The sequence below is a fragment of the Triplophysa dalaica genome, chromosome 6 (genome assembly GCF_015846415.1).
Source record: "Triplophysa dalaica isolate WHDGS20190420 chromosome 6, ASM1584641v1, whole genome shotgun sequence".
NCBI classification, from domain to species: domain Eukaryota; kingdom Metazoa; phylum Chordata; class Actinopteri; order Cypriniformes; family Nemacheilidae; genus Triplophysa; species Triplophysa dalaica.
Genome location: NC_079547.1, coordinates 335,001 through 351,145, shown reverse-complemented (window position 1 = coordinate 351,145; position 16,145 = coordinate 335,001). Strand labels below are relative to the sequence as shown.

At 40.3% G+C, this 16,145-nt stretch overlaps 1 protein-coding gene across 1 annotated transcript; it reads right to left on the bottom strand.

Moving 5' to 3' along the window:
• Positions 1-3: 3 nt before the first annotated feature.
• c1qtnf6b (C1q and TNF related 6b) lies at positions 4-14,598 on the bottom strand. Its single transcript, XM_056750191.1, is given in 8 exon segments — positions 4-2,457; positions 2,460-2,508; positions 2,511-2,836; positions 4,219-4,259; positions 4,261-4,396; positions 10,350-10,532; positions 13,039-13,073; positions 13,295-14,598. Coding segments are annotated over 8 exon segments (996 nt in total). The 5' UTR covers positions 13,387-14,598; the 3' UTR covers positions 4-2,323.
• Between the last annotated feature and the right edge of the window lie 1,547 nt (positions 14,599-16,145).

Below are 16,145 nucleotides of genomic sequence, written 5' to 3'. Positions count from 1 at the left end.
TAGACTGACGTTACATGAAATCATTGTGTGTTTGTGAGAATACATCACAACACAAAGACATGATGCAGTTCACGTGTGTGTTAATGAGCTCTCACTAATGAGCTGTGTGGATGTGCGCGCGCACTAGAGGGCAGTGTGTGTCTGTGCGCGTGCTTACTGCGGATCTAGTCTGTACAAATGACAACGTACAGATCTTGTGTACGTAAAATACACACTAAATGAAAACAAGTCATTTCTTAGCCATTTTGTATCTGAATTCAATGGACAAAAATATAAACACACAACAGAAGAATTATGTACATATGAAAAGTTAGGTTCGATTTTTTATAATATAACCATGTTTTTATTGTGTTTTATAGTTTTAGTTAGCTGTATTTTTCGAGCGATTATGTCTTAAATCAAAGCAAACTGACTGCAGTTTGATTGAAATTAATTGGAATGCGAAATAAAAAACGTGATTTTTGAGTCGTCTCATATAGGAACCAAACTCTTCAAATATCAACATAAGATGATCAGCACCTGCTTATATAATGACATCACCAGTTATTATTGAATACTGAATCACATCAACATCTGATGAACTCAAGAGTAAAATCTTTCATTTTATGTTGTTTTCATCATGTGTGTTTTCACAAGACGATCACTGACAGATTCACATTTACAACATTTGGTGATTCTGCAGTCTGAACTTCATGTAATTGTTAGCCGACGCTTTTATCCAAAGTGAAACACCGTCTCAAAAAGATCTGAGTAAATTTATGTTTTTCTTATAATGTTCTAAAAGGGCTGAGAAACAGACATCTAGGCGACAGCATCAACTCATATTCAGGTAACGTGGGTTTTTGGTTTTTGTGTTCACCTGGCATAAAACTATGTTTGAAATGATAAAACTGTTACAGTTTTTTACAGACGCTAGGACACATTTCTCAATACTTAGGTCACTTTGCAAAACTCTTCCCACAGTTCTCCTAACCAACTTTCAGCTTGGCAAAGCAGTTCCTTTCACATTCAAAATGCTCTACAACTACCAAAACACTTTATTCAGGTCTCAAATCAACTCGTTCTTCCAGAACACTAGCAAAGGTTAACAGCCGACAAACACACTTTCTCACCCACAAAACAATGACCTAAAAAACACTAACAACATGTAGCATTATACAATGTTTTCTTGTGTATAACAAGGCCACACCTCTGGTTACATTTCACTGCAATATATGTTACTGGAATGAATCAGACATGATGCAGAATTCGTCAATATTTTATGTCGTTTATTATTTTTTTTGTTTTTGCACTGAGTAATTCCAAAATACAAGAATTTGTATGCACACCATCCACTGATACAGATACAATAGTAATGCTAATCTACTCGGTCTTCTCCATTTGGCCACAGGTTCTCATCCACATCACATCTTATGTCATCTAGGGCAATACACCTTCTGTAATGTGCAACTCAGTCAAATGCCCTTGCAGAATACAAGTTACCTGTTGGTTTGCCGGAGAACTCTAACAATAGATGTCACTGTAGAGCGTTGCAGATTTGGCTGCACTCTCTTACCAGCTTCTCTCATTGAGAGACCATGATTTACTACATGATCAATTACAGTAGCTCTGATCTCATCTGAGACTACAGCTCTTGATCTTCCTCTTATTCTTCTTCCACCATGCATGCGTATTCTTCGCCCCCTCCCAGCCACTCTTCTTCCTCTTTCAGACACTTCTCTATTTCTGGCTGAGTCCATGTTTACATCACAATACAAAACTATTCAGCAGTTGTCTCCTTTTGTAATGAAATTGAAAGAGTAACACCTGTGTAGATGTTCATCTACAATGAGAATCAGCTGTGGCTGGTCTTATTGTCCAATTGTTTTTATAGCATTTAATTTAAAGATTTAAAATATATTTCATTAAAATATTACTGTAGGAATGTAGCAAATTGCTGTCTTATTCAGTTTTGTATTATGTTATTGTTTTGAACATAAGTTTAACAGTTTTTAAAACAGTATGTAAACATGTGTAAATTGACGTGTACGTACAAAAACTTTTGGCAGTTGTTGTGTCTGAACGAGAAAAGAATTCATGACATTTGAGAGATGTAGTCATTGAATGCATTTTGTGCCAAAGCAATGATAATTGATCCTCAGTTTAGCCCACATAGACTTCTGTTGTGCTCACTGTGTGAAGAGTTTTGCAAAAGTCACCTAAGTATTGAGAAATGAGTCCTAGTGTCTGTAAAAAAAGTGTAATCGTGTCTGAAATGAAGAGAAATCCAGGACTGAAATCTGTCGCGTGATAAGCAGCTCAAGCGACTTCATTATGAGATTTCTCACTTCGCGACTTGAGGAGCCACCAGGTGTCCGTTGAATGTGATGTAAGTGTCGGTGTTATCGCTGTAGATGGCGCTATCTCTCTACCGAAGTGTCACCTACACCTCATCATTGAGCTGTAATGACAGCATGACTGCGCGTACAGAATCACCTGCTCGTGCTCGTTGTGCATCAGATGAAGGTAGACGTCTCTTTAAAGTTCCACGAGTGAATGTTGACGTTAAAGAAGTAAACTCCTGGAACGAAACAGTAGAACTTTCCTTTAAACATGTTGAAGTGTTGCTCCAGGTTCACAAAGACGGTGTCAAAGATCAGGGTCTGGTAATAATCGGCGCTGTGCACAGCTTTACGTCGGCCCACGAAGAATGACGACTGCTGGATTTTGCAGAGGTCTCCAGGAGCTCCGCGTTCACCTCCACTGCCCGTGAGTCCCGTCTCACCTCTGAGTCCTGAGGGTCCGTCGCCTCCGGGTTTACCGGGTGTTCCTCTCTCACCGCGGTCTCTTTTCTCCCCTAAGAACAACACGACATCTCTGTTTGACCATTGATGATTTAAGGGTCAGTCCCAGAAAGTTCAGCTGTTTTAAATCAAACTCTCCAGTGCCACCAACTGCTGAAACTGAATAAATTAAATTAAAATAATTTTTAAAATTCATATTTTATATAAATCGAATAATCTTATCAAAGCTGGAAGAGTTGTGTTGCGAGTTAAATCGTAAAACAAAAGAAAACATTTGATCATCTTCAGTGTCACATTCTCTCATTTTATTATTCTGTGTAATTCCTGAGATGTTTTTTAACGCTATTAAAGGAGTTCTGTGCTTTTATTTGCTGACCTTTTTATTTGGCTTATTCAGTTCAATTGTATCATACTTTCCAAAAAATACTTTTATTAAATCGTTAGTGAGTGTGCGCGAGCGCGTGCTTGTCTGTGTGTCCGTCCGTGTGTGTGTTTCTATGTGTCTGTGTGTTTGTGCACGTGCATATTGTGTGTGTGCCTGTCTTCTGTGTTTTCACCTTCTTCTTGTTTTTACAGGTGTATAACTTTAATTGATTTGCTTATAGTCTCATGTACAGCTGCTTTGTAACAATGAACATTGTAAAAGCTCTCCATAAATAAAGTTGAGTTGAGTTAAATAACATTCTTGTTCATAATTCAAAAGTACCCAATACTTGTTTATGAAACATAAGTACATGTATCAACGATGAGTGTGTGGGTATTCTCAAATGTGGACATTTTTTGTGTTATTTTAAACCGACAGTTTGCAGTTGTGTAGTGTAGTGTGATGTGTCAGTAATTATTCTTTTTCTCAGTATTGCTTGTGGAATATTTTAAGCGTAAAATAGTTGCCACAGAGTTCTGCTTTCTCTACACTAACCACAAGCACAATTACACCGAAATGAAACACACTGTGACCACGAGAAAGACGTGTGTGTGAGATCAACGTGTGGGTGTGTGTGAGAGAGTACGTGTGTGCGTGTGGGAAGAATAAACCCTACGGTATGGGGACGAAATGTCCTCACAAAGATGGCAAAATCCTTGTCACATTTTTTGGTCCTCATGTGGAAACAAATGTATAAATTATACAGAATGAACTTTTTGGAAAATCTAAAAGAGCCGAAAGTGTTGTGTGATTGTGAGGTTTAGGGGTGTGGAATATGATATACAGTTTGTAAAGTATAAAAACCATTGTGTCTATGGATGTTCCCATAAAACATGGAAACCCGGCGGGTGAGAGAGTGTGTTCAATGTCGGTTTGTCTTTTTGATCGGTTTGTCGGTTAATGTCGGTTTGATCTTCATGTGCAGATGTTGTGCGCAGTCAGAAGAGCAAAAATAAACATTTATAAAGCATAAATCTTTTGATGATGACATGAAAGTATGATGTTCATTACCTTTGAGGATAGTCAGGAGTAGGATTGGCTGAAGGATGGGAGGCGGGGTTAAGGGGCGGGTCCAGGTGATCACAGCACCTGGGGCAATATTTGTGCGAGGGTCTATAGGGGGCAGAGACAGAGGTGACAGTGGGCAAAAGCAGCAGGGCAGACAGCAGCACAGAAGACATCATGGCACCTGACAGACAGACAGACAGACAGACAGAATGACTTTAATCTTATGATCCATTATCATGATGTTATTCTGTTCATTATTCACAAGATGGGCTGAAATATTAACACTGTGACGTGTTTAACAGTTTAAATAAACCAACATTGGTCACACTTTATTTTAAGGTCTGATTCTCTGTATTAACAAACCATTAATTATGACTATTTTGTTGCTTATTACAGCTTTTCTCGATTGCTAAGACACATTTCTTGAAAGCTGCTCTCCTTTTCTCTAAACTGTGAACACAAAACCTAATTTTCAAGCTACATTCACAAAACCTCAGACTATTCTTGCAAAACTGAGCTATGTTGCCAAATCGTGATAGAATAATATGGCTCTTGTTTTCTGTTTGTTTAAAAGCAAAGGGAATGTTTTCTCATGTAATAAATGTTCATATATTCAATAAATAAAATATTATGGGGTGTACCTGAAACCTACTTATTGTGATTATCACAAATGATTTATGCCTGCTGGTAACTTTATAAAAAAAGGCTGGTGGGAAAAAAAAAAATAATATAAACACATCCTGAAATAGGTAGAATCACAAATGTGTTGTGTTTAATTAAAACTATAGTCCTTCCTAAAGCCACAATTTTACCTGAGGCTCCCTGATGGCTGGCCTCAATATCATAAGTGTACATGTGCAAAATGCATGATTCAGCAGTTTTGATGGGCGGAGACACGGCCATTGCTCCTGACACACTTTTACGAACTGCTATGGGACATGGGCTCGTTTCTTTTTTTTTAAGGTAGTCCGCTGCTTTCTCCCTCACTGTCTGTGTCCTCATATGATGTCAAAGACGCTATAAACCATTTGACTAGTAAATACAAATTTTAACCATAGTCTGTGTTCTTCTCACCCAACTGTTAAGAATGTTACTGCTTTCAAATGCATAGTGACTGTGTCTGTCCCCCGAATAATACAACCAAATAATAATTTATTTAAAAGTCAGAGAAAAAATCTTATCATGATTAAACCAAAAGACAATACAGTTGAAATAAAAAGTATGTGAACCCTTTGGGCTTACTTGGATTTCTTCATAAATTGGTCATAAAATGTGTTCTGATCTTCATCTAAGTCACAACAATAGAGAAACACAGTCTGCTTAAACTAATACCGCACAAACATTATACGTTTTCATGTTTTTATTGAACACAACATGTATACATAGTGCAGGGTGGAAAAAGTATGTGAAACCCTAGGCTAATGACTTCTCCAAGAGCTAATTGGAGCCAGGAGTCAGCCAACCTGGGGTTCAATCAATGTGATGAGATTGGATGTGTTGATTAAAGCTGGCCTGTCCAATAAAAAACACACACCAGTTTTGAGTTTGCTGTTCTGAAGAAGCGTTGTCTGATGTGAACCATGCCTCACACAAAAGAGCTCTCAGAAGACCTACGATCAAGAATTGTTGACTTACATAAAGCTGGAAAAGGCTACAAAACTATATCTAAAAGCCTTGATGTCCATGTGTCCACGGTAAGACAGATTGTCTACAAATGGAGAAAGTTCAGCACTGTTGCTACACTCCCTAGGCGTGGTCGTCCTGTAAAGATGACTGCAAGAGCACAGCGCAGAATGCTCAATGAGGTGAAGAAGAATCCTAGAGTGTCAGCTAAACACTTACAGAAATCTCTGGCACATGCTAACATTTTTGTTGACAAATCTACAATAAGGAAAACATTAAACAAGAATGGACTTCATTGGAGGACACCACGGAGGAAGCCACTGCTGTCCAAAAAAAACATTGCAGCACGTTTGAAGTTTGCAAAAGAGCACCTGGATGTTCCACAGCACTACTGGCAAAACATTCTGTGGACAGATGAAACCAAAATTGAGTTGTTTGGAAAGAACACACAACGCTATGTGTGGAGAACAAAAGGCACAGCACACCAACATCAAAACCTCATCCCAACTGTGAAATATGGTGGAGGGGGCATCATGGTTTGGGGCTGCTTTGCTGCCTCAGGCCCTGGACGGATTACTGTCATCGATGGAAAAATGAATTCCAAAGTTTATCAAGAGATTTTGCAGGAAAACTTAAGACCATCTGTCCGCTAACTGAAGCTTAACAGAGGATGGACGATGCAACAGGACAACGACCCAAAGCATAGAAGTAAATCAACAACAGAATGGCTTCAACAGAAGAAAATACGCCTTCTGGAGTGGCCCAGTCAGAGTCCTGACCTCAACCCGATTGAGATGCTGTGGCATGACCTCAAGAGAGCGATTCACACCAGACATCCCAAGAATATTGCTGAACTGAAACACTTTTGTAAAGAGGAATGGTCCAAAATTTCTCCTGACCGTTGTGCAGGTCTGATCTGCAACTATAGGAAACGTTTGGTTGAGGTTATTGCTGCCACAGGAGGGTCAACCAGTTATTAAACCCAAAGGTTCACATACTTTTTCCACCCTGCACTATGAATGTTTACATGTTGTGTTCAATAAAAACGTATAATGTTTGTGCGGTATTAGTTTAAGCAGACTGTGTTTCTCTATTGTTGTGACTTAGATGAATATCAGAACACATTTTATGACCAATTTATGAAGAAATCCAAGTAAGCCCAAAGGGTTCACATACTTTTTCTTTCAACTGTATATTTAATGAGCAAAACCAACGCCTAAAGTTTGGGCTACTTAATATTAGATCACTAATTCCAAAGGCAGTTATTGTTAAGGAAATGATAACAGACAACAGTTTTGATATACTTTGCCTAACTGAAACCTGGCTTAAGCCAAATGATTATTTTGGTCTAAATGAGTCTACTCCACCAAGCAACGGTTATATTCATGAGCCACGTCCGGTTGGTCGAGGTGGTGGTGTCGCAACAATCTTTAGAGACTTTCTTCCCGTTACTCGGAGAACAATGCATACATTTAAATCATTTGAAATGCTTGCGTTGAACATTACTGTTCCAAACAAAAGTAAAAAATCATTGGTCTCTCTTACATTAGTTACTGTGTATAGACCCCCTGGGCCTTACACTAATTTTCTGATAGAGTTCACAGACTTCTTATCGGATCTATTGGTTAACGTCGATAAAGTACTGATTGTTGGAGATTTTAATATCCACGTAGATATTGCTAACGATCCATTAGCAGTGGCGTTTAAAGAACTACTAGACTATTGTGGTGTAACACAATACATCAATAGACCTACTCATCGCCTTAATCATATACTAGACTTGATTATATCTAGCCTAAAAATACTTTTTGTATAAAGAGAAATTAATCGTATTGTAGTTACAAGAATAAATATCATTCAGTATGGAAATATTGATTTTTAAAGCATGTTATTTATTAAATTAAATCAATTTAAATCAATACTGTAAATAATACCAGGATCAGTAATTTTTGTACAATTTCAGTTTATGCATCTTTTTTCTTGAGTTACAGTAATGAAAATGATTTTGTTTTTTCAAAGATGATCTTGAATTTCTTACTTAGTTCAGACCAGTCCACACTTCACACGGCCAGAGAGAGAAATCTAAGCCGATCTAACCAATATCAATATTATACCTCAAAGCGACGATGTTTCCGATCACCATCTTATAACATGTACACTGCGCACTGCAGAATCAGTTGTATATCTCGTTATCGACAGGGTAGAACAATCACCTCAACTACTAAAGATAGTTTCATAAAGAACCTGCCAGATCTGACTCCTCTAATAACCTTTCCAACTAATATAGAATCGCTTGAACACATGACCTGCAACATGGGCACTATTTTCTCTAATACATTAGAAGTGGTCGCACCTATGAAGTCAAAAAGGATTAATAAAAAGATCATAGCACCATGGTATAGTAACACCACTCGCGCCCTAAAAAGAGAAACGCGCAAACTGGAGCGCAAATGGAAACAAACCCAATTAGAGGTCTTTAAAATTGCATGGAAAGAGAGTGCAAGCTGTTACAAAAAGGCACTAAAAGCAGCAAAACCCGAGCACTTCCGAAAGCTCATAGAAAATAACAAAAATAATCCAAGGTTTTTATTTAGTACAATTGCTAAACTAACAAACAAACAGACTCCACCTGACCTGGGTATTCCGCCGCACCTTGGTGGAATGAATTCATGAAGTTTTTTATGGAGAAAATCGAAATAATACGAGACAACATAGGTAAAACCAAACCTCCAAGTGTGTCGGAAGAATTAGTTTCAACCGTCACCCAAAAAGAAAAGCTAGAGTGTTTTTCTCCTATAAATCAGGAAGATTTAATTAAAATTATTGCAACATCCAAACCGACGACATGCTTATTAGACCCCATTCCGACTACTTTATTAAAAGAGTTACTACCTGCTGTAATTGAGCCCATTTGTAACATAATCAACTCGTCAATTAATCTAGGACATGTCCCAGGACCCTTTAAGATGGCTCTAATTAAGCCTTTTATCAAAAAACCAAACTTAGACCCCAATGAACTTGGAAGCTATAGACCGATTTCAAATCTCCCGTACTTGTCTAAAATACTAGAAAAAGTAGTGTCAACTCAACTGTGTACCTTCCTACAAAATAATGACATGAACGAAAAGTTTCAGTCTGGCTTCAGACCGCATCACAGCACTGAAACTGCGCTCGTTAGAATTACAAATGACCTCCTTATTGCATCAGATAAAGGTAACATCTCACTCTTAGTCCTGCTTGACCTTAGTGCTGCTTTCCATACTGTAGACCATAAAATACTACTAGATCGTTTACACAATTATATCTGTATTCAGGGACAGGCACTGCAATGGTTCAGATCTTACTTAACAGACAGATATCAATACGTCCATTTAAATGGGAAATCGTCAAATCTTACGCAAGTCAATTATGGATTACCTCAGGGATCGGTTTTAGGACCCTTGCTTTTCTCCATATACATGCTGCCCCTTGGCAACATTATTAGAAAACATGGAATTAGCTTCCACTGTTATGCAGGTGATACTCGGCTATATATCTCATCAAGACCAGATGATTCCTTTAACCTATCCAAACTGGCAGAGTGCATCGAGGACATAAAACATTGGATGACTAGTAATTTCCTCCTTTTAAACTCTAGCAAAACAGAAATATTACTTATAGCACCAAAATCAAGTAAACAGAATATCTCCGATTACAGCCTGCAAATTGAAAGCTGCACTGTTACTCCAACAAATACAGTTTAAGACCTAGGCGTTATATAAGACGGCAACCTGTCATTTAAAAATCACATCTCAAATATCACAAAAACAGCCTTCTTCCACCTTAGAAATGTTGCCAAATTACGAAATATTTTATGTCTTGCAGACGCAGAAAAGCTTATTCATGCATTTGTGACCTCACGGCTTGACTATTGTAATGCTCTACTTAGTGTTTGTCCTGTATCATCGATAAACAAACTACAGTTAGTTCAGAATGCAGCTGCCAGAGTTCTAACTAGGTCAAGAAAATACGATCACATAACCCCAGTTTTATCATCGCTTCACTGGCTACCCATTAAGTATTGTATTGATTTTAAAATTCTTTTAATTACGGCGCCTATGGTACTTGGTAAAATCATGGTAACTTTTCGTGAGCGATCATTTATAAATCAGAAATAATGTGAGTGCGCGTTACCAAATGAGCCCGTGAGATCATCGACTGCATAGCATTAAGGGGACTGCATAGCAATAATTCAATATTTTAACTTTCTACATCCACCGGAGCTCAGAACACGTCTTGACGCTTCGTTTTAAACAATGCGTCAGAATGTGTGGGCGGAAGGGGATCACGTGGGATTCTGTGGTTCTGCCGATTTGCTGACTCTTGTTATTGACATCGCCGCTTTCTATTTGGGGGAAGAACTCAGTGCTATGATTGGACATGTTCTTCTTTTTTCTGTAGCTTGTTTTGAGTACTGCACGCAGCAGAAGGCGTCCTCAGGTTTTTGCGTAGTTTAGAGTGACAAATCGTACCAGCGTACTTTGAGGTCAAAATGCGTAACGTGACATTGCCACCACGCTGCCCAGGAACGCCAACAATGGCCCGATGGCCAATCACATTACGGCCTCTCCTTCTCCTTTTGGTGAGATTAAACCCAGCTTCATCCATGTACATGTATTCATGAGTCTTTCCATTGCATCCAGTTGAAAAACCCTCTGTAGAAATAGATATAGTTTTGTAAGTGATATGGAAAAAGTGATTTAGGGCACTACAGTAAATCACTACTTAGAGTAATCAACATTGAATGTGTCTGGATATATGCCAACCATGGGCGCCGTAAAGGGGTGGAAGGTTAGGACGATTCTAAGGGCCCAGGCAGATTTAGGGCCCAGAACAGCAGACCCCCTTTTTATTTTCCTATTTCTTTTCTCTTTTTTATACATACATTAAATGTGCTAGGGCCCCTCGTGCACTAAATGTGTATTTTGTCCGTTTTGACCATAGATTTAATATTTAAAAAACAAATAATGTATTTACTGTTTCAGTCACACCCCTCCCTGCTCCCTCACAATGGTTCATTCCACCTGCGCTGTCCGAGCTACGATCAATAGTGTAGCGTCTTTTGTTAATTGGACTTGTTATGATGCAGCGCAGACAGTGACACACGCAAGCATGTCACATCAAAAGTCAGGGCATCAAAAACGGAAAGAAAAGAAGGAAAGAGAAGACAGAGAACGCCAAAGTCGACAGTATGTCACACAGTTTTTCATAAAGAAAGGTAGCTTGCCCTATTCCTGTATTCCAAAACGTATTTTTGTTGCTACATGACCTGCTTTTATCTAGCTAGCCTAGCTTAGTAAAATAATTACTGATTTATGATTGCATCCAACAATAATAACATCTCTGCTGTCTCCGGGACGTTATCATGTCTCGTAGACACAGATTCAGCGGCTGCTGCACACCCACGTCCCCCATCCCCTCAGCCGAACACGGTGAGCCTGAGCGCGAAACTTCGCGAAGATTGAAGCCTCTAAAAACGTCTAATCTACTGTTTTAGCCACATGATGATAACTTTGCAAAACAAAAAGTAATCTACACGCTTCAAAAATTACAAAATTAGTTTGCCGTGCCGCGTGTTCTGTGAAGTAGCAGTGCTGCTGCTACGATCGATGCTGTCAAACTTGACGTTCTTAACATGAATAAAATGCCCCAGAAAAAAATTATATAAAATTTAATAAAACGTGTCTGTAGTAACCATTGGCCATACGGAGTTTACAAAATAGATATTTACATTTTTCATAATAAGAAAACTAAGTTCAAGTTCATTTTATTTGTGTAGCACATTTACAACAGCCATCAGGCTGACCAAAGTAGTGCTTTACAGGAGAAAACATTTATTATACATATACAAAAACAGACCATGCACAAATTAAACACAACCCCATTGGCTATATCATTGTAGTCAACAGCTTAAAACAACCTGAATTAAAAACTTTAAATGGCCAAATCCCAGTAGTCAATACACTAAGGAAAATAGATATGTTTTTAGCCGAGACTTAAAAACAGACAGAGAAGGGGCCGTTCTAATCTCTAGAGGAGGGCATTCCAGAGTCGAGGCCCTGCCACTGCAAAAGCACGTTCACCTCGACGTTTAAGCCTAACTCGCGGGACTACCAACAATGTCCGGTCACAGGATCGTAGGCTTCTGGATGGGATGTTTAGATGAAGAAGTTCAGAGAGGTAGACAGGGGCTATGTTGTGTAGGGATTTGAGAACTGGGTTAATGTGTTCATGTTTACGACACTTTAAAAGGAGTCTGGCCGCAGCATTTTGAACTAACTGAAGACGTGCAATTTGACGCTTAGATATACCGCAGTATATTGAATTGCAGTAATCTAAACGAGACGCAACAAAAGCGTGGACAGCCATTTCTAGAGTTTTAGGTGTGAGAAAATGTTTGATTTTGGACAGCAAACGGAGCTGATAGAAACTGAATAGGCCAATACAAATAATATGGTGTGTGTGTGCTTGCGTGCGTGCGTGCGTGTGTGTGTGACTTATACAGATGCAGAGTCAGCTTTATTGTCTGCACCTCGTCCTCCTACCCAGTCCTCTCAGTGTCAGGTAAGGTGAACAGGGTCAGCTACCAAGGTAGTAAAAAACTAATCATGTTTTGGATTGTCAAAATTTTTTCTTGTGTTGTATAGTTATATGTTTCATATAATATTGCAATTGAGATAATAAATGTTCTCCCTTTTATGTAAACAAGTACATATTTCTATATTTTTTTCTTGTTTTTGTAGGCTTTGTACTCATCTTTAGACATTTTAACTATGCAATGTGCTAAGTATCTTTTTTTCAAGTATACAGGGCATGTTTATTGGGTTACATTTTATCTGTAAAAAATGTAGGGGGCCCAGAAATTTTGGTTTCCATAGGGCCCAGAATTTCTGGCGGCACCCCTGATGCCAACCTGTACATACTGGAATCTTTGCTCTTTGACTCTGTCTGAGTTGCGATCAAAGGGCACTCTGTATAGCTGTTTCATGCGCAGTCTGTTGCGCTTGAGGACACGATCAACAGTAGAGAGGCTGACACTGATGATACCCTCAATATTTACATGGTCCTCAATGATCTTCTGCTGAATTTCACTCAGTTTAATGGAAATGTTCTCACGAACCATATCAACAATTAGGGTCTCTTGGTGTGGGGAGAACATACCTGTCCTCCCACCCCCATGTGGCAGTCTTTCAATTCTACAAAAAGAGAACGTGGAGTTACAAAAAATATACATGGAATACTAGGCCTACAAACAGTTAGACCAACCCTCCATTACAATACTAAAGTACATTGGTACAGTGATGTACTGAAACATATATCTACTTACAGTATACTGTGGCACAGTATATAGTATGCCATGCAGTAATTGCTGTCAACATTAACATACTGTACTATAATGTCAAAAAAAGGTAATTACCTGTTCTCTTCTCTAAATCTTCGGATTATGGTGGACACAGTGAATCTACTTATGTTTGGTTGTACCCTTTGTCCAGCCTCCCTCATGCTCATCCCATGGACAAGAACATGTTCAATCACAGTAGCTCTGATTTCATCAGATATTACTGTTCTTTGTCTTCGCTGACCACCTCAAACTCCTCGACCACCTTGACCACCTCGACCTCCTCGATCTCCTCGACCTCCTCGATCTCCTCGACCTCCTCAACCACCTCGATCTCCTCGACCTCCTCGACCTCCTCGACCTCCTCGATCTCCTCGATCTCCTCGACCTCCTCGATCTCCTCGACCTCCTCAACCACCTCGATCTCCTCGACCTCCTCGACCTCCTCGACCTCCTCTCACACAAACTCTTCCTCTCAGATTTCTATCCATTGTAGGGCCTCACAAACCAGTGCTCTCTGAACTGGCTTACTGTATATGTTTCCTCACATCATTAGCCACAAGTGTGATCAATTGTGAGTTGTTGTGTTCAAGTGGTGACACCTGTGCTTTAATTGTGTTTGACTTTTGTCACCTGTGCTCACCATTATGCAGCACGGGTGCATCACAATGAAAATGTGTTAGCAAGTTGTGTCTAAACAGGTGAAAAGTGCTTATGGTTTTGCCAAAAGGGTTCAGGCAACTGAGGATTTGGTTCAGACAATAGGGTTTAGTGTTTTAGCAATTGAGAAAAACTGTAATAGTAAGCTAGGCAGTTGTTAAGGTTTAGAGAGAGAGAGAGAGAGAAAGAGAGAGAGAGAGAGAGAGAGAAAGAGAGAGAGAGAGAGAGAGAGACACGTCCTCACACAGGATCTCATCGCAAAATCCTCAAGAATTCTGTCCAAATCCGTTCATGTGTATATTGAGATTAAAATGATGTTTCTTTAATCATAAACTCATTCAGAAAATCATGCAGTGAAACTGTTGAAAGACTCACTGGTGTTGAGATAAAAGAGCTTTAACCCACAGCTCCGTCCTCCAGCTCCTTCAACAACTCAATGAGCTCTGTGTCTCTCTCTCTCTCTCTCTCTCTCTCTCTCTCCCCGCCTCTTATCTCTGTACATCTCTTTGTTTGCTGTTTGAGGTTTCGGGTCTGTTAGAAATGCTGATGTCAGCAGATCATAATCGTGTGAAGGAAAATGAATCGGTGTGTTTGAATCAGATTAGGTGGTTTATTAAGGAGAGTCTGATCTACTCTTTTAAATCTCACAGATTCACATTAAATACGTTTTATAAACTAAGATCAGGAGGAGCCAGAGCATATAATCAAGCCCGGCTGGTTCCATATCAGCAATCACGGCACCTAACCTATCAGCTCCAACGAGCCAGCATAAATATAGACCAAACGCTTATCTGCGCCATTCTCTAAGTCAATCAGCATGGCAGAAAAATCGACTTCCTTCTCTGAAGACAGCACGGACACCCAGGATTCTCCAGGGCAGGCAGGTGTTTCGGCAATTCCAAACACCGGATCAGAGACCTAAACCGAGCCCGCGGCTCAGCCTCGAGGCCGTCAGCTCCACGAAACACCGGTTCTCTCTGTCCCCCAGCCCATCCGGGGATCCTACAACTTTACCAGCATCTCCCTACGCTTCGGTGTCCCCAAACGTTCTGGCCATGGAGACATGGACCATCCTGAGCCTACTACAAGCATTGTCAAATCAGGACGTCCAATTCAGCCGGCGCCTAAACGAGGCCGAATGTACGACCTATATTCAGCGCTGCATTCTGCAGCTGGGCTCCAGAGATCATCCGAGCAGCCAAAAGCAACAGGTTTTGCCTTCATCAGGCCGCCGCCACCGACAGCCCTCGGCAAGTCTGGGCCACGCCCCAGACGGGCAAGCTACAGAAGCCCAGGAGTTTCCTCCTCCCGCAGCTTCCCAGCTTTCAGTTACCGAAGGCATCACACCCACCAACTAACACATCAACCTCTACGGAAATGGCAGCATACCCCCGCCAGGAGCCCTTTTCCATTTCCCTGCACTCCCTCCCCCTATCACCAGCTCTTGGCCAGCAGGCTGCATCCGTTAGCGATGACGGCCCCGGCCTTCACACTTCCCTCCCAAATTCATGGCCTATACCACCTTCCCCAGGCACATAATAAAACATAATTTAATGTTTAGTGTGAAGCTGCCTCCGCTGGCCACCCCAGAAGCCGCACTCCCCTCCATCCGCTCACTAGCTCAGGCCGGTCTTGGTTTGCGTTTCCGTTTGCTGTCCTTTATTAAGTTGCACTTTGGGGGCTGAGTTCTGGGTTTTGGGCGGCGACCTCAGAGCCGGCTCCCCGGACAGCACACCATATACACAAACCTTTACACCCATGCTATCATTATTTAAGGCATAAAGTCATGTATCTAAAGAGCAGAATATCAGCCCACCAGAAGACCTTGGCTATGAGAACATCAGAGCAACCCCCAGAAACCATCCAAAACACTCAGAGTCACATCACAGAGCACCATTTCAACTGTGTGACAACACTAGACACCAGAACAACATAACTCTGAACACCTCAGCAACACACACACACACAGAACATATGTAATGATGTCACTCCTTTCAGACTCAAGAGACAGTGAAGCGTCCCACAGGTGCCTGTCGTCATGTGTGTCTCTGAACCACACAAACAATGACTTTAGATTTCTGAACATCTCATAATAAAACAAACATGATATAAACATGCACATCCACAGTCATATATACTGTGTTCTTTCTTCTTCACTTCTCTGCTCTTGCTTCAGTTTCACTTTAGCTCTCAAATCCTGGAAAAACACACAGAAAACAATGAGTCATGAACGAGGAGTGAAGCCACGAGGGGCCGATGATGTTCCTTC